We start from the raw sequence: 25,463 nt of genomic DNA on the forward strand, positions 1-25,463 counted from the left end.
GTGTGTTCTGTGGATTTGAAGCATTTTGGAGGCTGAGCCTATGTATGGATGTATAGAGCATATCTCTGAATGTCTGTGTCCCTGGGTGGGCATTGTGTGTTTTCAACAGTTGCGCTGAGTGCTCATGGCAGGGCCTGCCTGAGCTTTGGCTCCAGGCAGGAGGGAGCCCTGCGGGAACCATTTGAGGACTTACAGGCCAATGCCCCCTCAACAAGGGAGCCATTCAGAGAGGGACACGTGGACATTCCAGGGAGAGCAGACTGAGGATTGGGAGTGGAAACAAGGTGTGTATCAAGGTGGTAAGGAGGGAGTCTGTGCTGAACAGGGGACTGTGGGTGGCTAAGCATTGATGACCAAGCCTTGGTGGCCAGCTCCCTTCCCAGCTTTGTGGACCTTCCTTGTCTTTGGACTGGGGCCTCCCCAACTCATGGCACTAGGGCCACACAGGACACCTTCCTGGGTAACCCTTGGCAGACTTTTTAAATGTCCATCGGAGGTCAGGGCTGTGGCCTCCTCCTGGAGAACAGGATCAGAAAGACTGAAATGTCCCCCTAAAAATGCTGCTGCCTCCACCCCACCTTTGTCCAGCCATGGGGTTGCAGCCACTGTCCAGGGGTGACAGGCCATAAGATCATGGCCACTTATGTTCCCAGAAGTCAGGGGGCACCTCTCTCTCTCTCTCTCTCTCTCTCTCTCTCTCTTTCTCTCCCTTGGGTCATGGTTGCTGGGTCCCATGATGGAGTCCAGGATGACTACCTGCAGGAGAATACCTCCTAGAAGATCAGAGGAGGATGGATAAGGCTTGGATGATTAGAGAAGGTACCCCAGCTGAGGGAGACAGCCTGGGCAAAGGTGTTGAGGTGGCAATAAACCTTTTTTTTAACTGCAACCTAGAGAGAGAAGGGGCCAACCCTGCTTTGAGACTAAGAAAGCCGCAGTCCAGAGAGTCTCCGGGGCTCTGTGGATCCTGAAACAAGTTTATTGGGTTCATTAACTTTAACAAGTGACGAAGACACGCCCCCTCTGCTCTGCTCGCCCAACTCAGAGGACTGGTTCCTGCTCGGCCCCTGAGGTGCACAGGATCCCCATCCTCAGGCTACGAGATCAGCCCGCCCCCGCCGTCGGGCCGCGGAGCTCCAGACGCCCTGCACCCAATCGGAGCCCGGCCCCGCCTACAGCCCGTCCTGCGCTCAATCCTTCTGGGCTAGGCTCTACCCCTACCGCTATCCCTTGGCGTGGCTCCGCCTCCAGCCCGAGCCGAGCTTGGGCCGCACCTAACTTCGCCTTCGCTCCGCCCTAACTTCGCCTTCGCCAATCACCGGCCCCGAATCTCCTATGGCCCCACCTCCGGCCCCGCCCCGGCCCAGTCCCGGGCCTGACTCGCTCCGGCCCCACCCCCTGCCCGCCCTGCGGTCGGTGCGCGGCGGCCTGGAAGGCACCGCCCGCAGACGCTCGGAACTGTCGACCTGGGAGCTACCCGTAGAGGGCCGGCGGCGGGAGCGGAGTGGGTCGGGCGGGGCCGAGCCGGGCCGGGGCCGTGTGGGGGCCGGGCAGCGGCCGGGCCGGCGGACGGCGGGATGGGCTGCACCGTGAGCGCCGAGGACAAGGCGGCGGCCGAGCGCTCCAAGATGATCGACAAGAACCTGCGGGAAGACGGCGAGAAGGCGGCGCGGGAGGTGAAGTTGCTGCTGTTGGGTGAGGCCGCACCCTGCGCTGGGACCCCCGATTCCCCGCCCAAATCCCCGACTTTGACCTGAGCACTAGGGCTTCGAACTCTCAGACTCGGCCTGGACTCCCACACCTGGACTTGAATCCCCCCAAACCCGCCTGGCAAGGACATACAAATAATGGATCAAAACTCTGGGTTGGCCTAGACCTGTGATCCATAGCCCAGACTCTTAGATCACATCCTCAACTCATCCCAGACCCCAAACCCCCAAATACAGCCACCAGTGCCCCAACACCCGCTGCCCAGAACTCTGCTTCACCATCCACCCTTGCTGACCAACCTCACAGATCCTCAGAGCCCCTGCCTGTCCTTCCATACTTCCCTAGACTTTACCCAACCCCCCAGAATCCCACTCGGCCCCCACCTTCAGGCACCACCTGTTCCCTCACCTGCTACCCCTATTCCTATTGGGCATGAGTATCTCCAGGGCCCCTCCCAAGCCCCCACTCACTCCCTCCTTCCCCCTCTGTGCCCCATCCCTACTCTGGACCTTATATCCTCCATCTGTGCACCTTGACCCCAAGGGACCTCTCAAGTGGGATGACTGCTTATAATCTCTCTCTCCAGCCAGAACCCCCAAACCTTTAGAGACCCCTGCTCCCTGCATCTGGCCCAGTAGCTCCCTCTCTGCACACATCTCTCCTCAAACCCTCTGCTCCCCTGCTCTTAAGTCCTCTCCCACACTCTGGCCTTCTCCAGGTTCCCCCACCCCTCCTACACCAGGTGGGCCGGGCTGAGAGGACTGGTCCCAGACCTCTAAGGGGCTGGACTGAGGCTCCACTGGTCATGTTGGGGGAGGGGACCTGGCCTCAAGCTTCCCAGGGAGTTCTGCTGGCTATCTGTTTCCCAGTTTCTAAACCCTGTCTGGGCCAGTGAGGGGGGCGTCTGGGAGTAGGAGGGAGTGTGGAGGAGTTTGGGTTGCGTTGCCTCCAAGGCCAGGGAAGATGGTGGCTGCTTGAGGGGTGGGGGGAAGTGGAAGTGGTGAGACAGCCGACATATTGCTGCCCCCGGCGGGCGGGCCAAGGAGATTTGCTGATGGGTGCTAGTCTTCCTGCACCCTTTCTGGGCCCAAAGGCCTGGGACGTGGCCTCCGGGGGTGGGTGGGCCTGTCGGATCTTGAGGCCCTGTGACGGGGGAGTGGTGGACCTGCTGGTTGAGTAGTTGGGGGCCTGCTGGGGGTGGGCTTCTGAAATGGATTTGTGCAAAGGCTGCGGGCCTGGTAGTTGTCCCTGTCCAGCCTCCCCCTGGGAGCAGGTGTGGTGCCCAGTGGCGGCCTGATTTGGGGGGGTTTCAGGCATGGGGGTGAGGGAGGCCCTCGCGGCAGCGTTGGAGGCTGGACCTGTATGTGGGGGGGGTGTGGCCCCTCAGCCCCAGAGCCGCGTGGGGTCCCCAGGCTGTGAAAATAGGGGCTTTTCATGCTGAGCGTTTGGCCGAGGGACAGCGTGTCTTCCATCCCGGGCCCATCTGTTGACTGTCCCTGGGGGCCTGGCCTCAGGGGCACAGCCCCGGAGGTTTCAAAATGGCATCCGCTCCTCTGCCACTGCGGGGAGGAAGAGAAGGGGCGGGAAGGGGCGGCGGCCCAGCCTCCTGGGCTGTTTTGCGTCGGGCGCTTGCCTCTTCCCGTCTCTGCTGCGAGTGCGGCAGCGGCAGCGAGTGGGTGTCGTCGACGCGGCGGAATGCCCATCGCTGCTGCCCGCTGGGCCTGGGGAGGGTGCTTCCGGTACTGCTGCCTCCCAGTGCCCGGCCAGGGGGTCTCTAGCCAGCCCCTTCCCAGGCCGATTGCAGTTATGGCAGTGCCCGAGAAGATGTGGGACTGGGCCGTGGGGCTCCTGGCCTGTTCTGTGTCCTGACCCCATCCCACCAGACTTGCTCCTTGGAGCCCCACTCAGGTTTTAGGCCTGGCCACCCCTCCCATGCTGGGCCGGCAGCAACCAGGGGTGCAGGGTCCCCTAGAAATGCTCAGCATTTTCTAGACTGGGGAGTCCATCTCAGCATTCTGCCCTTCTGGCCTTTGCTTCCTCTGTGAAATGGGCTTCCTGGGTTTGGGCCAGAGGAGTGCTGTGCCCAGGATGGGGGGACCAGGGACCTCGTGGAGGTTCCTGTTGGGAGTGGGAAGTGGGGGCTAAAACCCTGCAGAGGATGCACCGTAAGGGGCTGGGAGACCAAACTTTGCCTGAAATTGAGGACTCAATCTGCCAGGACTGCCTGGAGGAAGATCCTGGCTGGCCATCCCTTTCCTATCCAGGTACAAGGAGGTGATGGGAGCCTAGCTGAGGCAGCTTCAGAGAGCTGGGTGCCTGTCCCACGTAGCGGAAAGACTCTGTCCAGGCAACGGAACTCAGGCTGGGCAATTGCCAGCCTTGCCTCCCAGCCAGAACCACGCCTGCTGCCCCACCCGCATACTGGCTCCTTCCCGTCCTGGGTTGCCCCGCCAGCAAGCAGGCATAGTCACTGTCACCGTCACCAAGGCAAAGGCAGATGTGGTACACACTAACTGGTGAGAGGGTTTTTTCTGGCAGCTTGGTAGGGGGAGCAGAGTTGCTGATACCACCCCTACTTCAGCGATACCCCCGCCTCTACCCAGTTCAACTTGACTGACCAGCTATCCCCAGGTAGAATTTGGGGACTCAGGCTGGGCACTTAGGGGAAAGTAAACCAGAGTGTGTGTGTTTAGGGAGTGACTCTGATTTGTTTGGGCTTGTGTGGGCAGTCTACAGAGAAAGGAGAGACAGTGCCCATCGCTGGCCCCAGGAAGGCTTCAGGGTATAAATACAGCAGTTCTCTCTTGCCCCTGGGACTTTGTATCTGTTCCCTTCACTTGATGTACTTTTCCACCTTTTCACTTCTACTTGATTGTTCTTCAAGACTCTGCTCAGGGATCGCCTCCCAGGATCCTTCTTTGACAGACCCCCTTCTCCAAGGCTCCTCTGCCCCCCACCACCACCCCCCCCCTAGCGCTACCCCCATCAGAGCGTGGTATTTGTCCGTGTCACAGCTGCCCTCCCTTGCGACAGGGGCAGGGCTGCGTCCTGTTCATTTCTGAGCCTTCTGTGCCAGCATGGAGCCTGGTACCTGTTGGGTGCTTCTTGTCTGTTTGTTGAATGAAAGAAGTGCTACTGGTGTGAACTTGGTCTTGGGGATGGGTAGATGGAGGAGCAAGATGGCGGTCACTGAGCCATCGCCTGCCATATCGTGGGCAGGTGGCAAGGGCTCAGTGTAGGGCCAATGACCAGGACTGGGTTGGGGGGAGACTGAGGGAAAAGTTCTTCAGGCTGTTTCCTCCTGGTCTCATCAGGCTATGCTGGCACCTCGGAGACAGCCCTTATCCCACTCCATGCAGATCTCTTGCTGACGAGTGTGCAGCCTGTCACAGGGCACAGCACACAGTAGGGACTTCAACTGTTCATATGGGAGACTGGCTTTACATTCTTCGTTTCAGCTCAGGCTGTTTGGGGACTGTTGCAGGCCCGCCATCTCTGCCACTCCAATAGAGCCTGTCTAGCTCTTAGGGCTGGAGCTGCCCCATAGTCATGTGGCTCAGACCAGAGTAATGCTGCAGGAGTTCTTGGCCTGGCCAGTGCGGAGACTGCACATACAGGGGCTCAATTAGGTTTATCAAATGAAAAGGAGGGGAGTTTTGTGACCTTTGTCCTGTCTGTGTCTCTCACAAGGGGCCTGGCACACTGTAGGTGCCTATTCAGTGTGTATGAAAAGAGTGAAACTATTGCGAACATCCGTGAACAGGGATAAATAATTCTGGGGCTGCTGCTTGGAGCTTGGTGTAGCTGGAGTTAGTGGGAAGGGCTAGCCCAGGATCCTGGCTGGCTGGGTAATGGGTAGAGGCTAATGATGCCTATGAGTGCAGGGGGGTTGCTTCCTGGAGAAGGGGTCCTCTGGGTAGCCTTGAAAAATTAGCAACATTTGCCAGGCTCAGGCATTGGGGGCAGAGGGACCAACTCGGTTCCCAAGCCTTTGGGTGGGTGTTTCCTGGCCTGTGGCGAGGAGGGCTCACCCTCCTTAGACTGGCTCTTGGGGTCACACAGACCTAGGTTCAAATCCCAGCTCCACCTAGTGTACTGGCTGAGAAACCCAGTGACAGGTGAAATCCTAGTAGGTGACCTGCTCTCCATCCATAACCTGGGACGTGGTGCCTGCCTATAGCCACAGGTGTTGTGGGGACAGTACACCAAAGTCTGGGGGTGTGAAAACAGGTGGGGGACCCTCTGCTGACTCACGCAGAGCTGAGAGTTTGGTGGGGAGCGATCTCCCCAGCCTGGAGGCTGCTTGGCCACAATATGGAGCCCCTGGGAACCCCCTCCCTTTCCCTTAGGCAGCTGCTCACAGCAAGTGGGAGACTGAGGCTTGCAGACATTGGGTGCCATCTGGAGTGACACACTCTCCTGGGGACCTTAGGCCCAACCTCTGGGGACTGAGCCACCTTCCTGGGGGTCTAGGGTTGGGGGTGTGGCAGGACCCTGGGTACCACGTGGGCTGGTACCCAGGCCAGCCTCCAGCCTCCCTATTCTCCCCATAGCCTTCACCATCCCAGCATCCCGCTATCCCGCTATCCCGCCGTTGGGCTGGAGCTCATTAGCACTTGAATGGGGGGCGGGGCAGCTTGGGCCTCTGAGTCTCTTCTTCCCACCCCTCCCCCAGGCTAAGCCAGGCTTTGTCTTCCTGAGTCGGTAGTGCAGTGCTGGGGCTCCCAAGTTAGGGAGTGAGTAGGGGTCTAAGCCATTTCTGACCCCCTCTGCCTGGGTCCTGCTCAGGCCTCCTGGGCTCAGCCCCTGCCCATGACTCCAGTGTTGGTGCAGCCAACATGAAAAGTTGTACCTCTAGGATAGGAGTGAAACTGGGTCCTTCAAGTGATACCCCTGAGCTGGGAGACTGGGTGAATAAGGGCAGTTTTGCAAATGAAGTGACACTGGAGCTCAGCTGAGGGTATCCCAGGAGGGTTGGGGGTTGGAGAACCCCAGACAGAGGTCAGAGCGGGTGGTAAGGACAGAAGGAATGCCTGCCACTGTGGCCGGAGGTGGAAGTCAAGCCAGCTGGGGAGCTCAGGCTTCCATGCCAGGCCCTGAGGCAGCGTTAAGCCACCCACTGTGCTTGAGTTGGAGCCTAGGCTGCCAGATGGGGACTGGCATGGTCAAGGACCTCTTTGGGTTGGCCCAGGGTTGGCCCTGGGCTGGCCTGAGCTGCAGGATCCCTGGAAGGCATCATCGATACCCTGGGTAGCATCATCGATACCCAGGCCTGCAAACGTTGCCCAGTTGCCCAGCAAGTGACAGCAGGTAGCACTGGGGGTGGGGCCTGATGGGATCCCAGTGAGGTCCCTAGGCTCCAGCAGAGCAGGGACTGGCAGTTGGGACAGCTTGGGCCAGAGGCAGGCACACTGGTCCTGTACACCCTGCGCTCGATCTAAGTCCCTAGATGTGTCTCTCTCGGTCTCTATCACTAGAAGCCACCCATTGTTTTGGCAGGAACAGGATGGAGGAAGCTTTGTCCACATAAGCCCTTAGCCTCTGAGGGACCAGGGACTTGCCTCACCACATCCCCAGCAGAGGACGAGACAGTCCGACCCAGAGCCTAAGTGCTGTCTCCCCAGTAGGATGGGGGCAGGGTGCAGGCCAGCTTCTGTCTCACCTTCCCAGTATCTCAGGGCAGGAGTCCTAACCTAAAAGTTCAGTGAGGGAAAGGAGTTAACAGGTTCTGGCCAGGCCACAGCTGATGGGCCTGCCTAAGAATGCCCTGGGGGGGGCAAGGACTAGGCCCTTTGATGGTGGCCCTACTACCTGCTGCTCTCAGGCAGCCCCTCCCTCAGCCACAGGTGCAGGGTGGGGCCCCCTCTGCCCAGCCCCACCCAGCCTCTCTAGCCTGTAGCTCTTGTTCTTACTAAACCCCAAACACTCCACCCTCACCCCGATGCTGCTTTTGGGGCTGTGATCATCTTGGTGGTTGGAGGAATAATCTCCCTGGAATAACCACACATTCCCTAAACTGGGCTGGACCTTCAGTGTTGGCCTTCTGGGTACACTTCCAAGGCTTGGCAGTAAATGCCAGGCCAGTTTGAGCCAAAGCCTAGAGGTGGGATCATATAAGGCTTGTTGAGAAGGTGTCCTTATGGCTCGGAGGATTCCGGGGTGCCAAGGCTGCTACAGCCTCAGAATATCCAGAGGGGGTGTTGATGGCAGCACCTACTGTGCCCCAGGCTGGAGGAGGGGCAGTGAAGTCTGCATGGCAGGGCTGGGCCTCTCAGGGAAGTGGTGTCCACACCAGAGGAAAAGGAGGAAGCAGCTGGAGGAGGAGGAGCCCAAAAGGGGAAGAGGCTAGAGAGCCGCTCACACTCTGCACTGGGGTGCGGAGTGTGAGCCAGGTCAACCGGGGGATTTAGAAGGTGAGCCCCACCTGTGCAGGCTCATCTGCATATCCCTATGGTCGACCCTACTGGTAGTCACTGGGTTGGAGTCAATCTAGACAGCTCTGTCCCTCGTCCTGTCCCAGCAACCACTGGGCCCAAGATCTCAGAGAAGGTGGCGCCTCTGAGAAGGATTCCAGGCCCCTCCTTTGACCACAGGAAGTGGTGGATGGGAGGGGGATGCCGGCAGGGGGGCTAGCAGGAAAGCAGAGGGCTGCTCCTGTGTTCCCGAGCAGGCTTTGCCCTCCAAAGCCGGAAGGCCGGCTGCAGGCCCAGATGAATACCCGGAAATGGAGCAGCAGCCCGGGGATTAGCTCACTCTGGGTTTCCCCTGCCTGGGGGTAGACAGAGGGGCCCTTGATCCAGCCTAAGGATTCCCCCCACCCCACTACTCACTGGGCCTGGGGGTGCCTTCACTGGGCCTCAGTTTCCCCTCTGGTGATAACAGCAGCTGCCTCTGATTGATGACTATCGTGTAGGGCTGGTCTCATCGTATTTAACCCTGCAAGGCTGGGACTGACATTACATCCATTTCACTGATGCAGAAACGGAAGGTCTGGGACATCATGTGACTTACCCAATAAGTGGAGACACCAAAATGCGACCCAGGTAGTGACCCTGAGCACCTGCCCCCAACTATTGTCACCCCTCAGGAGCCTGTGCCCAGTTGGCAAGAACTGCTCAGTCAGGATGACAGGCAGATGCTCTGGGTGCTCGTGTGTTCTGCATATGCCTGGAGGGGGGACCTCAATTCTTCTTTTAGGAGATTGAAAGGGGACCATCTGCCCAGGAGGATGGGACCCAAGACTCTGTGCGTGAATCTTTCTCCTGCTTAAAGCCAGAAATCTGCTGTGTGGCCATGGGGTGACCTCGTCCTAATATATCTGGCCCGTGTCCCCTCACAGGAATACTTAGGTCACAGTCAGGCAGCTTAGCGCTTCGCTCTTCCCCTAACATTACGCTTGTGCTTCCCACAACCCCCAGGCTTGGACTGAGACCAGGCCTGAGGAAAGCTCAGAGGCTGTCAGAGTCCAGCATGGGGGCCCCTGAGCCTGGTCTGAAGACTGGGAGTTGTCCAGATGAGGAGCAGGGAAGAGTGTTTCAGCAGAGGGTCCCCACTAAGAGCAAAGCCCGTGTACGGTACTGTGTGGCGACTGATATGTCTGTGGTGTGGGCTGGCTACAGCATGAGACGTGGTGAGGCCGGTCCTCATGCTACTTGGCCTCCAAAATCCAAGTTTTCTTGCCTTGCCTTCCCCCACGGAGGTTCCCAGGGTTTTGCTCTGGGTTGTCAGGCCAGGCCCTAGGGAACTGAGGAGCCTAAAAAGACTTAGGAGAGCTAGAGCAGAAGCAGCAGAAGCATCAAGGTGTCAGTGGGCCGTGAGGCCACACACAAAGCTGAGAACATGCATCCTCATGGCCAGTTAAGACTTCGGGGCCCAGAGCGCCCACTCCCCCGTCTTCCTCACTGTGTGACCTCAGGCTGTCCTCTCCTCTCTCTGTGCCCAGTGCTGGGACCTGTGATGTCTTGATTCTCAGCACGGTCCATGGCTTGTGAGCACATAGGCAAACTGCCCGCTTGGGCTGGACAGTTTGGGGTGGGTGTGAGGACCCAAGGGAGGCTGCTCAGGGCAGGCGTTGGGCTTGGCACACTCCCCTGAGGGGTACATTTCATAGATGGGGACACTGAGGCCCAGGCATGGGCATCTCACCCAGGGTCTACCACAGTGAATCAGGAAGAAAGGTAGGGGTTATTCAGATTCTTTGAAAACAGCAAAGCGATTCCTTAAATGAAGAAGCCTCAAGAAGAGGGGTGTGCCAGTGGCCTGGCTCCTTGTATGACCTGGGCCCTGTCCAGCACCGCCTGGCTCCTGTGGAGGGTGAGACCTGTAGCCTGAGTGGCCAACAGTGCACAGGTCTCAGGGCCTCCTCTCCTCCAGGGTGGCCTTCCTTACGCGGTGCCTCAGTTTCCCTCTGTACAGTGGGCAGGGCCCCACTGAGGGAGACACAGCCCTGCCCTGGAAAGCCCTCTCCATGTCTGGCAGAACCCGAGGCCTGTTTCCCTTGCACAGAGAGCTCTGACTTGGCAGTAGCAGGCCAGGCCCTGGTTGTTGGTGCTTCCCTGATGGGCATCATGAAGCTGTGGAAGCCGCTGGAGGCTTCCCAAGTGGCAGAGACTGGAGGGAGGGAGGTTCCGGGTTTGTTGGGGCACCTGGAGGAAGCCAAGGCCACGCACGTGGGTGGGGGTGTCACAGGGTCCATCCAAGACCCACTGCCCAGCCCCTCACAGTGCCAGACCCCAGCTGAGCCTCCTTGGCGGGAGTGAGGGGGCCAAAGAGCAGCACCTGGAGGAAGGAAGAGACGCCAGGGGCGGGGCTTGGAGGGCCTTTGTCTGGCGGGGCCCTCTCCCCCTCCCTGCCGTCTCCATTGTTCCCTGGCGTGCCGCGTCTCTGCGGGCCGAGGGCTTCCCAGGCTCGGGAGGGGGCCGTGGCTGCGGCACCTCCCCCAGCTGCCCCTAGCCGCGGCTGCTTTCCAGAAACCAACGCTCCTCTGCGCCGCCCAGCCCCCACCTCCTCCACCGGGCCTCTGGCTGACGGGCTCCCCCTGGTGGTGGCGGGGCGGGACCCTAAGGCTGCAGGGGAGGGGCGGGAGCTATGGGGCCCCAGAACCGCAGGCTGCGCTGGAGACGTGGCACCTTCCTGGGATGACCGTGGGAGGTGCTGCCAGGGCTGCCTTAGGGGTGGGCTTCCCAGGGCTCACCCCTACCTTCCCCCAGTGCCCCCCCCCCAGGGTAGGCCAGTGGAGGGGGTTGGGAGGGGGGCGGTGGGGGCGAGGGGGCGGGCCCGTGCTGTGGGTTTGAGCTGGGCTGCTGCCCAAGTCTACCCTGTGGTCCCAGCCACTGCCGCTTCTGAGAATCTCTGCCCTCAGGCCTGCCACGTCAGTTGGCTGCTCTCCCAAGCCCCACATGTTCCAGGGGAGCCCACCAGCACAAAAGCCTCTGCAGGGAGGCCTGTTACCCAGCCTGCCCAGCCTTCTGGGTGAGGAGAGCCAGTGAGCAGTGTCTGCCGTGAGGCTGCTGGGCGGGAAGGAGTACCCCGCTGTGGAGAAGTGCCGGGTTGTGAAGGGAAGTGACAACTAAGAGCAAAAAGCCAGCAAAGGAGTGAGTGGCTCTGACTCTGGTCCCAGGTTACACAAGTCCCGCCAGGGAACCACCGCTGCTGAGTCAGCCTCTTAGCCACTGGTCATTGCCCTGTGCTGTGCTTTGTCTGAAAGCCTCAGAAACTCGCCTTCAAAATGAGATGGTCACAGCAGGCCCCTCTGCAGGCTGCGGTTGTAGTGACCTATGCAGCGTGGTCACTGTGGGTTGTAGGAAATGAGAGGTTTGGGGAAATCTGTCATCTTCCAAAGGGTAAAAGAAATAGTGATAATAACTTTGATCTGAATGCTCACCGTGTGCCGGGCACTCACCCGTCTCCTCGGACGAGATAATGGTGGTATCCTGTTTCACAGATGAGGTGCCAGAGGAAGGGCAGGATAGGGCTGCAGCTCTTGGAGATCTCAGGGAGAATCGGGGTGGACACCAGGGCTCTGGCAGGTCTGGACCTCCCTCTGGGAGAGGATCTGAAAGTGAGAGATGGGCCTGCTGGCCACTCGAGGCTTCACAGCTTCTGCAGAAGGGAAAGTGGGGCCAGAGAGGGAAGTGGCATGTCAGGGCCTCCCTGCAGGACAAAGGCTTGTCTGGGAGGTAGAGGGTTCAAGATAGACCACAGCAGAGACCTGATGTTGGGGCTTGGGGTCAGCATCAAGCCATTGGACCAGTGGCCCTGTCTCTGCTGCAGAGGCCCTGCTGGCCTTGTTCAGGCAGGTGGAGCCGTTCTTTCTCCCTTCCCCCATCTGTTCCCTCCTCTGTTGGGGCCCAGCGCTCCCAGAGTGGAAGCAGATGTTCTAATGCAGAGCAGCCGCTGTCGCCCAGCACATCTCGGCAATTACTGCCTGCCCGCTGGGGGCCCAGCAGCTGCGCCCCGGGGCAAGGGCTGCAGAGGCTTCTTCCTTGGTGGGAAGAGGTATGGCCCAGTGGGAACACTGAGGGCACCCCAGGGATCCTCTGTGGGTCCCTCTGGTCTCAGCTGGAGAAGGAACGCCTGGTGGGCCCGCTGTGGGTAGGAGACTCCTGGCACCTTCTACTGGCTGAGTTCCCCCCACCCAGCACCTTTGCAGCAATCCGGATCCAGCTAGTGAAGACCCCTTCTCTGAAGGGAAGGTGCAGGGCTGGGTGGGGAGCACTGGGTGCCTAGGATTAGCAAGGTACAAGCAAACTCTGCTCCAGGTACCAGCCTATCTAACAGGGGGACATCATCAGGCCCCGATGGAAAAGGAGTTCCTGGGGCATCTAGCTTGTGGGCTGCCCGAGAACCAGGGTGTCCACCTGGATATCATGCTGTGGCCCCACCCACCTCTGTCCCCTGATCTGCTTGCTGTAGCTGCTCCTGGGCCATGCCTCTGATTCTGTCCTGGTGTTCTCCCCTGCTTTCTGCTTGGCTGCCAGCACCACACCCTTGTCCTGACACTTAACTCCTTCCCTCTTGAGTCACAGCTGCTGGAAGGACAACGGGACTGCTTTGAGTCCAGGGATGGGGGCTCCATGACCTTGGTTTGTCCACCTGTCAAATGGGAGTTGTTCTGCAATGACCCCTGCTGGGGGCAGAGAATGTCCTCCTAACTCTTTAAAGGGAGAGGAAGGGAGACTGAGGCTCAAAGGGGACAGGGAAGGGAACCTCAGTGTCTGCCAGGTCTGCCGCGGCTAGGAAAATCAGATGCAAAGCAAGTTTGTGCTGTCATCCCCATCTCTGGGCAGGGTCATGGAGTGGCCCACACCCTTTACCAAGAGAGTAATCAAAGGGCCAGACAAGGAGACTGGTGCCTCACGTGGACGGTGGTCCCAAAATCACCCTCACCTGTGGTCCCCTACGCCCTGGAGATCTACCCGCTCTGAATCTCAGTTCGCCTGGCTGGGGACGGCATGATCGATCTGACCCATCACTTTGTATCCTTGGCCTCCACTCTTGCACTGGGCCCCCAGTCCTGGCTGAGATTTGTGGCTCCTGGGTCTTCCTTTGCTCCAGGATGTGTTCCCTCCCTCCTGCTCTGTGGGAGCAAGTGACTAGGTGGGAAGGACAGCCAGGCGGTCACCTGGCCCTCGTGGTTAGCCAGTCCAGTGCTGTCCTCCCTGCCCCATGGATATTCTGGGCCCTGGGAAAAGGGCCTCAGTGATTAGGCATCACCATCAGGCCTTCCCAGGCCCTCTCCCCATGTCCCCACTCTGCAGGTGGGAAGTGTTAGTGTGAGGGGTCCTAGCTGTTCCCCTGCCATGCACAGCCCAAGGGAAAGGGAGGGATGTTGCCATTGACCAGAGCCCACACCCAGGGGAATGCACTGGGACTGGGACCACTAGTGCCCAGGGGCCGGACCGATAGAGGGGCTCGTGCCCCAGCCTGCCCAGAGCCTTCCCATTTGTGCCACCCCCAGTGCTCCCCTATCCTGGGAAGCAGGCCTGGGACAGTCAAGCCCAGTGATTCCAGGCAGCTGGTGGTGTTTGTGAGGCCTCCTCAGGGAGGCCCCTGGGTTGTGGACATGCCCAGGCTCACAGCTGTGAGGGCCACAGCTGCACCTCAGGTTCCTCCTGGTCAACGTGGATCTGGGGTGGGAGGTAGGGGGGATGCAGGCAGGGCCTCAGCAGGGTCTGCTGCTTCTCGGAGGGCACTGCAGAGACTCGGACCTGTGTCTGCCTGGGAAATAAACCCAGTGGCAAGGACTGTGTGGCCCAGCCACAGTACCAGGCATGCAACATTGCAGGGTGGGCCACCTGCAGAGGGGCTATAACCGTGTGACAGCAGCCTCTCTCAGTTTCCTTTTTTTTTTTTTTTTAATTTTTTAATTTTACTTTTTGGCCATGCCCTGCGGCTTGCGGGATCTTAGTTCTCCGACCAGGGATCGAACCTGTGCCCCTACATTGGAAGCGCTGGTCTTAACCACTGGCCTACCAGGGAAGTCCCTCAGTTTCCTCATTTTCGAGGTGGTGGTGAGAGTAGAGCTACCCCCGGGGCTTGTTGTGAGGTTACTTAGTGGGCGTGATAGGCGTAGAATAGCATCTGACACGTAGGGAGCACCATTCACAGCTCGGCCGTGATCATCATTGCTGATGTTATTGCTTGCTGCTCATGGTAGTTTGTGTGTTAGCACCTTCATCCTCTGAGGTTGTCTTAACCAACCCTGAGGGATATGGGGGCCAGAGTCCTCAAGTGTGACTTCCCCACAGACCCCACCACACACCCTGCTGAGCTGCTCAGAGGGACAGACCCGCCACAGTGATCAGGAGGGTTGGGACACACGTAGGTGGAGCATGGGGCAGGTGTGCCCAGCAAAGAGAACTGCATGGGCAAAGGCCTGGAGTTGGCAAGAGGAGATGCCTGGCGGTGATGGGGCAGAGCAAACAGTCTGGGCAAAGGCTGGGAGGGAAAGCCAGGCCCAGCTGAGGTGCGCTCTACTTGGAGCTCAGGACAGGGAGCGAGCCGCAAAGGGAAGAGGTGAGACCCTGCCTCCAACCCCTCCATCCCCCAGCCAGGAGTTGAGTGGCCTTTCTGGTCTCACACTTCCCTGCAGACTCCCTGGGGAATGCAGATTTCTGGGCTGCACCCCTCGAGATCTGGCTGTGTGCCTGGGATGGGGCCTGGGAATCTGCTTTTAAAAAGACAAAAAAAAAAACAAACCACCCTCCCGAGGCATCGTCCTGCAGCATCTGAGCCACATTTTGAGAAGGGCTGGGCAGGCCAGGCATCATCGTCGTACATGTCTCCCTGCCTTTCTGAATCCTGGCTACATGATCTTGGGCCAAGACTTTAATTTTCTGAGCCTCAGTGTCCTTGTCTGTAAAATGGGAGAAACAGTACCTATCTCTGGGGCTGCTATGACAGTCACAAGAGAGTGCCAGCAAATCCCTCAGCAATGGCCAAAGAGAAATACAGGATGGGGCTCTGCCAGGGAAGCATCTTGAGTCAGTACAGGTAGGGGTGTGTGTGTGGGTGTGTGTGTTTGTGTGAGTGACACTGCATGTTTCCCAAGTCCTGGTCTCTATCTGCTCAGAGCAGACCTGGGCCCAGTGAGCAGGGCGCTGGGCCTTGGGCCATGTCTGGGAGGCAGGGGTATGACGCCGTGCCCGGATCCAGGCCCCTTGGCAGCTGCGGCTCAGAGTGGAGGGAGAGAGGGCTGCTGCCCTGCTGGAGTGAGCAGGGCTCCTCTGCTAGCTGTGCCTAGGCGCCATGTTGGGGAGCATTAGCCGCAGAGTGGCAAGCCTGCATGTGTGAGGATGACAGGGTGACTCCTGAGCCTCAAGTCTCCAGCCGAAGCCCCTGAACTCAACCAGGGCAGTGGGGAGCCATGGTGGGCAATGGACCTTGTGGGAAGCGAAGGCCTGGAGTGAGTCCACCATGGGGTCCAGGTGGCCGAGGTTGCCTTCACCCCTGTGGCCCTGCCAGCTGCACCCCTGGTAGCTCTGCTGCCCACCAGGCCCGACTGCCTCCATCTCACTGTGCAATTGATGGGGAGGGTGAGTTCTGCCTCCAGGCCGCGTGGCTGGCTTACCTCTGTAACCCCACTGGGCTTGCCCCCTGACCAACTGTGCCCTTTGTTCCAGGTGCTGGGGAGTCAGGGAAGAGCACCATTGTCAAGCAGATGAAGTAAGTGCTGTGTGCGGGAGGCAGCCTCCAAACCTTGATTTCCCCTCTTCTTCCTCTGGGCCTGTACTGGGTCCAGTATACCCAGCCCAAGTATAGGCCCAGCCGTGTCAGCCAGGTCCAGGACCTTCCCAGAGGCAGCATCCATCCTCAGGTCCCAGTGGTTTAGAGGCAGTTTCCTCCTTTCTTTTTTTTTTTTTAATTTATTATATTATATTATTTATATAAAATATTATATTTTATTTTTGGCTGCATTGGGTCTCCGTTGCTGCACACGGGCTTTCTCTAGTTGCAGCGAGTGGGGGCCACTCTTCATTGCGGTGGCTTCTCTTGTTGCGGAGCACAGGCTCTAGGCGATGCGGGCTTCAGTAGTTGCGGCACGCAGGCTCAGTAGTTGTGGCGCACGGGCTTAGTTGCTCCGCGGCATGTGGGATCTTCCCGGACCAGGGCTTGAACTTGTGTCCCCTGCATTGGCAGGCGGATTCTTAACCACTGCGCTACCAGAGAAGTCCAGTTTCCTCCTTTCTGAAGTAGGTCTCTCCAGGCCCCAGCAGCCCCAGGCAGCCATGTGAGGTCCCTGTGCCCTGTACACCCTAACCCCTGACTCCTGGCTGCCAGGATCATCCATGAGGATGGCTACTCAGAGGAGGAATGCCGGCAGTACCGGGCAGTCGTCTACAGCAACACCATCCAGTCCATCATGGCCATTGTTAAAGCCATGGGCAATCTGCAGATTGACTTTGCCGACCCCTCCCGCGCGGTACGTGGACTCCCCAACCCTGCCTCCCTCCCATAAGGCTTCAGCGCAAGTCTTGTCCCGGGGAAGCTGAGAACACCCCAATATGGGCCTCATTCCGGAGGCCTCCCTGCCTCTGACAGGTGGGGTGGGGGTGTGCTCCTGCGACTAGCTGACCACTCACTGCTGTGCCCAGGACGACGCCAGGCAGCTGTTTGCACTGTCGTGCACGGCTGAGGAGCAGGGCGTGCTCCCTGAGGATCTGTCCGGTGTCATCCGGAGGCTCTGGGCTGACCATGGTGTGCAGGCCTGCTTTGGCCGCTCGCGCGAGTACCAGCTCAACGACTCTGCCGCCTAGTGAGTACTCCAAGGGGCTGGGCTGGGGGTGCAGTGTGGGGAAACCTGGACTATAGCCTGAACCAGAGGGCCTGAGCACCCTTAAAAAGATACTGCCAGCCTCTGTTCGTGAAGCTGCTGACTGTCAGCCAAGGTCTTGGTGATCTTGGGTTTGGCCTGGTGCAGGGCTGTGGAGGGACATCCAAACAGATGGTGCCACCCAGATAGGCTGCTGGCCCTGTACTCTCATCTCTCCTCTCCTACCTCAGCTTAAGCCAGTCCCTCTGTCTGAACAGCTTTCCCAGTCCCACTGCCCATCCCATCCTGAGCCCACCCAGAGAGGGGCTGGACCTCTGTGAAAGTGGGTGGGAGGCTGGTCTTGCCTGGACATGGCGCCTGAGCCCTGCCCGTCACATGGACAGCCGCCCCACTCTCCCTGCAGGGGCCTGAATGCACTTGTGAGTGCACGCCCCCCGCAGGAGCTGCAGAGTCACAGCCAAACACTGCGGGGGAACTCCCCAGAGGTCACAGGCTCAGTGCCAGCAGAGCTTTTGGGTCCTGGAGGCAAGGAGGGGTGGGTCCTATCAACCACTGCCATCTCAGTGCCCAGGATACTCAAGGAGGGCAGGGTTAGGGCCACCTTCCGGCTGCTTCCCACTCCTCCATCATCCTCATCCCTATTCTTCATTCACCAGACATTAAGTACCCACCTTGTGCCCAGCACCGTTCTGGGTGTGGGGATTCAGCCGTGAATGTGGGCCCTGCCCTCCCAGGCAGGTTTATGCCATGACAAGATCACCCAGAGGTGGGGAGCAGATTGGAACACTCCAGGGACCAGGCATACTCCAGCCCCTCCTCACAGCAATCCTCCAAGGCTGCTGTGGGGCAGTGGGTCCCTGGGGTGAGCCCACCTGTTGGGGACAAGGGAAAAACTAGTGTGGAACCCACCGTGAGGCCTCTGGGCTGGAGGCTCTCAGGAGGGGGCAGGGTACAGTTTGCAGGTCACAGCACATGCGTCATGGTCCCCCATAGCCCTTCCTGTTTTTCTGTTCTGTCTCTGCATCTCTGAGGTCATTTCCCTCTGGCCTAGCTGCTGGTGGGAGCCAAGGGCTGGCCCCAGCAGCCCTGCCCCAAGAGCAAGACACTGGTACTGGGCAGTGGCTGGGAGGCCTGGACCCATCCCCCAGGACGCAGCAAGGATATTGAGGCAGGCAGCAGAGCTGGTCTCAGGGCTTGGCTGGGGCGGCTTGGATTCTAATTAAGAGAGCTGGAAATGAAGAGCCCCTGGGACCCCTGCCAAGCGAGTGTTGATGCCTTCCCCCTGAGGAGCCCAAATTTTACTGGGCACAGAGCCCACTGGGCCTGGCAGGCCCCAACCTGTCCAGCCCTGCATCGAAGGGCACGCCAGGCTGCTCTGTGGCGGGTGCCGTAATTACGCCGATTAGCATCCTGAATCTCTCACTGAAGGACTAATTTGCCCCCTCCCACCGCCCTTGCCTGTAGTTCCACCACCCTGGATCTTGTCTGACTCAGGCCTGCCTCAGACCTGGGTGCTGGGGCTTGGCTGGCTAGCCACAGAGCTGCCCCTCCTCCCAGGCCCATTTCACAGGCGGGAGGCAGGGGTTCTAGTGCAGGTTTCCTCATCTGAGCAGTGAATGCAGTGCAGGCAAGTGTTAAAGAGGCAAGGGCTATGCCTGGGAAATGAGGGGATGGGAGGGAAAGGGGCCCGGTGGCCCCCACTGATCCCCCACCCCCGATCCCAGCTACCTGAATGACCTGGAGCGCATCGCACAGAGTGACTACATCCCCACGCAGCAGGATGTGCTGCGGACTCGCGTGAAGACCACGGGCATCGTGGAGACGCACTTCACCTTCAAAGACCTACACTTCAAGTGAGCGAGCATGTGGGCAGGGTAATGGGGCAGGAGCTGCCAGCCTTGCAGGTGACAGGGTAGAGATCCTCGCTCCAGGGCCTGCCAATGGCTGTTGGGAAAGAGGGCTGGTCCAGGATCCGCAGCCCCACTCTGAAGTTTCTCAAGGCTTTGTGGTTGCCAGCAGCTCACAGCCTCTGCTGACCCTGCCCCATGTGGAGGCAGCCTACCCTGCTGACCAGCCTGACCCTGCTGGGCCAGACATGCCCTGGCCTGGAACCCCAGGGGTAAGGTGGGCCAGTGTGGATGATTCCATGGAGGCAGCTGCCATACTCTGAGCAGGCCTCTGTCCTCAGTCGGTCAACCTGTGAAATGGGGCAGGGACCTTGTCCCAGAACTCCCTTCTCTGGAGCTAAGGTGCTGTGTCTGCAGGATGTTTGATGTGGGCGGTCAGCGGTCTGAGCGGAAGAAGTGGATCCACTGCTTTGAGGGCGTCACAGCCATCATCTTCTGCGTAGCTTTAAGCGCCTATGACCTGGTGCTAGCCGAGGACGAGGAGATGGTGAGAGGCCCAGAGGCCACTGGGGGAGGGTGGGGGCCGGGGTGGGGGCAGGGGCTGGTGCTGAAGGCGCTGTCCTGCCCCCAGAACCGCATGCACGAGAGCATGAAGCTGTTTGACAGTATCTGCAACAACAAGTGGTTCACGGACACGTCCATCATCCTCTTCCTCAACAAGAAGGACCTGTTCGAGGAGAAGATCACACACAGCCCCCTGACCATCTGCTTCCCTGAGTATACAGGTGTGGGGTCTGGGCCTCTGGGGAGGAGCTGGTGGTGACCAGGTGGCCCACGGGCGCCCCCTGCTGGACAGAAGGGTAACTGTGGGACACACGCAAGGGCTGGTGCCTCACAGGCTTATATATCGATACTTGTGTCTGTACACCCCAGGGCCCTTTTTAACACACTCAGGCATGTACTCTGTACGTCACTGAGCATCCTCCTTCACACAATCAGGTGCCCCTCTTTGCACACTCAGACGTGCCTGTGCCCTCTCACGATTGTCACACGTTATATGCTTGTCAGTTCACACGCATAGTACCTCGCTGTACCTGTGGGACAGGCCTGCCTGCCGCACATGCAGCACGAGTCCTCACCATTTTGTCTCCCACAGGGGCCAACAAGTACGATGAGGCAGCCAGCTACATCCAGAGCAAGTTCGAGGACCTGAACAAGCGCAAGGACACCAAGGAGATCTACACGCACTTCACGTGCGCCACCGACACCAAGAACGTGCAGTTCGTGTTTGATGCTGTCACCGATGTCATCATCAAGAACAACCTGAAGGACTGCGGCCTCTTCTGAGGGGCAGCGGGGCCTGGCAGGATGGTGAGCCAGAGGGGGCCGGGCAGGGAGGACCAAAGTGGGGCCACTGAGCCCAGAGAAGGGACACGGTTGGGGCTGGGGAAGGTCCAGGTGGGGGTGGTGAACTTGGACACCCACTAGGAGACCAGAGGGCAAGGGGAGGGAGGCACAGGGTGCTGAATCAGGAGGGTGATGGAGTGCAGGGCACTGAGGAGGTGGCACAGGTAAGCTTGGGCTCCGTTCTGCCCATTGGTCCAGACAGCAGAAATGCCTGGTTGTGTCCTAGGACAGAACTAGAGAGCTGTCCCGATTTTCCTTGGAGAAAACTCACTTCTCACCCACCAGGCCACTGGCCTAGCCTGAAGGATCTAGATGACAGAGGGGGCCCAGCTGCCCCAGCTGCCCGCCACTCAGTATGACCAGCTCTGCACTCATCCCTGCTGTATTCCCCTCGGACCTATCTGAGGGCCCTGGTCTGAGGCTGGCCCCACCAGCCCTGGGAGAGGTGGGGAGGATTCTGCCAGTGCTACAGACTCCCCGCCCCCACGTAACCCAGCAACACATACTGGCTTCTGGGCGGCCACTGTGTCCCTGGTAACGAGTGGGTGGGGAAAAAGGAGAAGGGTCATTGTCTAGGGAGGCGGGAGGAGAGACACACACTGGCTACCTCCCTCCCTCCCGACCCATGCCCTGACTGTCCCCCACCTCCAGGGCCACCGCCGACTCTGCTCCCCCCAGCCCCTGAGGAAGATGGGGGCAAGAGGACCACGCTCCCCGCCTGTCCCCCTGGCCGCTTTTCCCCTTCTCTCCTCTCTCTGTTCTTGGCTCCCCCTCTCCCCTCCCTCAGCTCCAGAGACTTGGGGGAAGGGTTGCCACAGGCCTCCCTGTTTGAAGCCTGCCCTTATCCCAGGTGCAGGGAATGGCCGCCGTACCCCCTCCTGGCATCTGTTCTGGTTTTAACTGTTGTCTTGTTCTGTGATGGGGGAGGGGAGCACATGCTGAGTCTCCCAAGGCCTGTGTTTGGAGGGGCACCCACTTCTCCAGCCTGGGACCCCTGGCTTCGCCCAGCACCAGCCCATGGCCCAACCCAAGTCCAAATGTTTACAGGGAGCCTCCTGCCCCCACCAACCCCCCCGCCCCCCCGCCCCCAAGACACTCGGAGGCCCCAAAGGAAAAAGCACAAGAAGCGTGAGACGCCACCATTCCTGGAGACCACAGTCCACTGGCTCATTCTCGTAGCTTTTTTTTAAAAAAAAGAAAGGCAAAGGGAAAAAAAAAAAAAGAGAGAAAACTGCAAACCTAGAACACTTTTTAGAAAAAAAACTATTTAAAACTGTCAGGTCCTGACCAGCACCCACCCAACACCCTTCCCGTGATTCCGTGCCTTGAGTGTGTCTGCGTGTTTACACCCATCCCTCTGCTGGTTGCCCCCTGTGCGGGCGGCGCCCCTGCCCTGCCCTGCCCTCTACAGAATTGGGTTTCAAGGGCTGTTCCAGACAACTGCCAACGTCACTGAGGGCCCCGCCCCAGCGGCCCTGGGCCCTGGCTCCATTAACCTAAATGTAGCTCCTTAGCGCTAACCTAGGAACCGCCGCTGCCTGCTGAGGGGCCATGCCCCTCATGCCCTCACCCCAGGCCCGGGTCCTTCAGCGTTGAACACTTCCTTGCTTTTTTCACATGTTTTATGGAATTGTTCACCTGGTTTGAAATAATAAAATGTAGAAAGAAAAAATACCAAGAACTGCTCGGCATTCTTCTCTCCAGGGGGCAGAGACCCAGGCTAAGATGTGCCAAGGTGATGGTAGTCTGGACCTGGATCCTCACTTGTGGCAGGGCCCTGGGCACTCAGCTCGCAAGTCATACTCAGGCCCAGTACTCATCACTTTAGTTTTCCCCCTTGGACTAGTCATCTTACATGTTGGGGCCTCTGTGTCTCCCCCTCTTCCCTCAGCACCTCTGCAGTCTTGGGTCTGGGGCAGCCTTCTGGAACAGTGGGGCAGATTTCTTAAGGAGCTCTTCTCCTAAGGGATTCTTCCACATTGGGAGCAGGAGGAGTGTCCAGTGAGTCTAGTGCAGAAGGAAATGTGACTTCTGACCTCCCAGGCCCAGGGCCCAGGGACAGTGTGTGTTGCTGAGGCCACACAGCCAGGTGGGCTGCAGCCCCCTGCGTACCCTCCCTTCTTCCTGTCTGAGACATTGCCCAGAGCCCTGCCCAGAACTGAGGCCCCTTGGGCTTGACTAAACAGAAAGTTGAGGACAGCAGGGGCCTTGAGACATGTTCAGAAAGGTCTCTGACCCAGAGGTCCCCCTCCAAACCTGAGGAGGGCAGGGACAGGCAGGTGGCTACACTTCAGTGTGACTGTAGCCACCGGCAGGGCAGCTGGATAGCTGCAGGGCTATGGCTACGTTGGGACCAGGGCTCTCAGAGTGCAGAGCCTTCCATGAGGCTATGGGAAGTGCTCGTGCATTGCTGGAGGAGGGAGCAGCAGATGACAGGGCCGAGGTGCCTGTGGGGTGAGCCCCTAGCTCCAGGCAAGGCACCTGGACCTAGGGATCTGCAGCCCTCTGAGCCTGTGGGAAGGGCTCGGTAAAAGGCCCTCCTCTGCTGGGCGGGGCTCCTAGGCGAGCTCTTCCGCCTTCGGCCGCCAGAGGGCGCAGCAGCCCGTGCTGGGCCCCGCCGGGCCGGTCGCGGAGGCTGACGTCATCGAGTCCTGCGGAGGCCGCCGGGTACAAAGGCAGCTTTGTAGGGCGGCGGCGGCCCCGCGCCCTCGGCGGGACAAAGCGGCCTGGGCCGGGGTCGGCGCCGCGGAGGCGGAGAGGGCGGGGCGGGTGGGAGGGTAGGGCCGGGGACCTGGGACTCCTCCTCCGCACACCTGCCAGTCCCCCTTCGGCCTCGGGGCCCCGAGTCCTGGCGAGAGATGAGAGGCTGTGGCCGCCCCCTCGGAAGGAGTTCAACGGTCCCCACCCCCCGTCCCCGCCCCAGTCCCTCGGGCCTTTCCTGCTACCCCTGCCACTGAGGGCTGAGGATCGCCGACTGACAAGGAGAACAGAATCCCACGGCCAAGCCAGGATCCCTTCCTGCCCTCAGCGGTCAGCCCTGGATCGCGCTGAACCCCAGATATGCGGGCGGGGTGGGAGCTCCGGTGCCCTGATATCCGCCCAGCAGGAAGCGGGAGACAGATATGGTTCCTTCCTTCCGTCCTGAGGGAGAACCCCGCTGCACAGAGGGACCATTGAGGAGCTGGCATTGTCTGCCTGATGAACCCAGTGTCTCCCTCCCTGAGTGGGCCACGCAGGATTCTGGCCAGGATCCCCTTGTACCCGGCTTGGCAGTGGGTCTGGGTGGGGTCCTGGCAAGCAGTACTTCCCTGCGGGCAGACAGCTAGGCCCCCACCTGCCCTTGGCCTTCCTACCCCTGCTCTGATTTTGAGAGCATAAAGCTTCATTGTCCCAGCACTGGCTGGGGCGGCCTCTCAATTCATCCTTGTCTTTCTTGGTTGGGAAATTCCCAGCCATGGGGGGCGGTAGGCAGGGGGGTGCATCCCAGGTGTCCTGCACCCCAACAGGAGGGACTCAATGAAAGTGACACCTGGGGATCCCCCCATTGCCTAGAACTGTTCAGGGCTGTACCTCAGCCATCCCGCATCCCTGGGTGAGGAGAGCCAGAGATTCAGTGCTCCTTGGCTGTGTGTCCCCCAGCGTTCTCCCAGCCTAAGAAGGCCCATCTTCCTGGCCCCACCCATGGGTAGCTGCAACTACGAGGCTCAGGACCCTTAGACAGGCAGAGCCAGGCAAAGGACCCAGGCTCCTGTTCCCAGACCAAGCCGTGGATCCCAGTTTGAGGTAGGCTGTCTCCAGCCAGTGGGGACCACCACAAGGCTGATCCATCTCCCAGAGGGCCCGCCCCACTCCAAATAGTTGCTCAGGCTACTGATGTGGTAGCAGCCTTGCTATTTTTAACCCATTTGGGAGGGTGGGGTGGGTGGGGAAATGGCTGGGAAGAGAGAAAGAGACAAGCTCTGAGAGAGAGTTCTGAAGAGGGAAGGATGTAGGGAGACCCTGTGGGGAGAAGCCAGTCCTGGCCTGCAGCCACTTTCCAGCTCCCCTGGGCCAGACCTCCCACCCCCAGCAGGGGGGTGGAGGCCCAGATGCCAGGTGCAGAAAGGGGAGGGGGCCCCATTAGGACTGGAGCCTCTGAGGCTGCGGGAGATTCCAAGACCTAGAATAACCCCTTACCATATTTCAGGGCAGCCCCATAGCTCCTCCTGAGGTCAGGAAATCCTCCCACTCCCCTCAGAGCCCCTCAGAATCATCCCCCCCTACCCCAGAGTGCCAAGCCAGCCATGAAGGCTGTAGAATACAAGTCCTGACTCCAGCCACCTGGCCTGTGGCATGGCCAGCCAGGTCCTACTTGCCCTGGGAGTCAGGGACGGGACTGCAGCTTCTCTTGGCTGAGTTCTGGGTCCAGGCCCACTCCCAAACCACTGACCCCAATCCTTGGGTCTGTTTCCCTAAAAGAGATCCTAGGCGACCTCATCCCTGCCGTGAGGCTGTGCATTCCCCCAAGTCCGTCCCCCCCCCCCCCCGCCTTTTAAAAAGATTAATTTTATTTATTTATTTTTGGCTGCGTTGGGTCTTAGTTGCTGTGCGCGGGCTTCTCATTGCGGTGGCTTCTCTTGTTGCGGAGCATGGGCTCTAGGCACGCAGGCTTCCGTAGTTGTGGTTCGCGGGCTCTAGAGCGCAGGCTCAGTAGCTGTGGCACACGGGCTTAGTTGTTCTACGGCATGTGGGATCTTCCCGGACCAGGGCTTGAACCTGTGTCCCCTGCATTTGCAGGCGGATTCTTAACCACTGCACCACCAGGGAAGCCCCCCAAGTCCCCCTTGAACCCCCAAAGTGGAAGCCAGCTCCCAGCACACCCCCAAGGAGAGCCTCAAGCCAGCTGAGGTCTGCGTGCAGCTGTGTGACCCCAAGTATGTCCATGCCTGCCAGCCAATCAGCTCCTCAGTTAACCACACAGCGACGACGGGCACTGGTATCCAAGGGGGCAGGGGTCAAGGCCATGGATCTCTTTCTTTTCCCTGCTTTGGTTTCCCCCCTTACAGGAGACTTGACCTCACAGGTGATCTTATTTAGGAGAAAAATCGGTTTGACATTCTTTGGCATTTACTCTGTTTTCTGACCTCATTGTGGGTGGAGGGAGTCAAGGCCTGAGTGACTGAAGCCTGAAGGGGCCTGAAGTCTCTCTTCTCCATCAACCCCCCATCCTCACCCAGGTTCAGCAG

At 59.4% G+C, this 25,463-nt stretch overlaps 1 protein-coding gene across 1 annotated transcript; it reads left to right on the forward strand.

Annotated features, from left to right (window-relative positions):
• The first annotated feature begins 1,300 nt into the window (after positions 1–1,300).
• GNAI2 (G protein subunit alpha i2) lies at positions 1,301–21,523 on the forward strand. Its single transcript, XM_036869397.1, has 9 exons — positions 1,301–1,695; positions 15,834–15,876; positions 16,492–16,633; positions 16,806–16,966; positions 18,709–18,837; positions 19,249–19,378; positions 19,463–19,616; positions 19,988–20,202; positions 20,890–21,523. The coding sequence occupies exons 1-8, from the start codon at positions 1,578–1,580 to the stop codon at positions 20,176–20,178; spliced, it is 1,068 nt and encodes a 355-aa protein (XP_036725292.1). The 5' UTR covers positions 1,301–1,577; the 3' UTR covers positions 20,179–20,202; positions 20,890–21,523.
• The last annotated feature ends 3,940 nt before the right edge of the window (positions 21,524–25,463 follow it).

Source organism: Balaenoptera musculus, chromosome 11 (assembly GCF_009873245.2).
Source record: "Balaenoptera musculus isolate JJ_BM4_2016_0621 chromosome 11, mBalMus1.pri.v3, whole genome shotgun sequence".
NCBI classification, from domain to species: domain Eukaryota; kingdom Metazoa; phylum Chordata; class Mammalia; order Artiodactyla; family Balaenopteridae; genus Balaenoptera; species Balaenoptera musculus.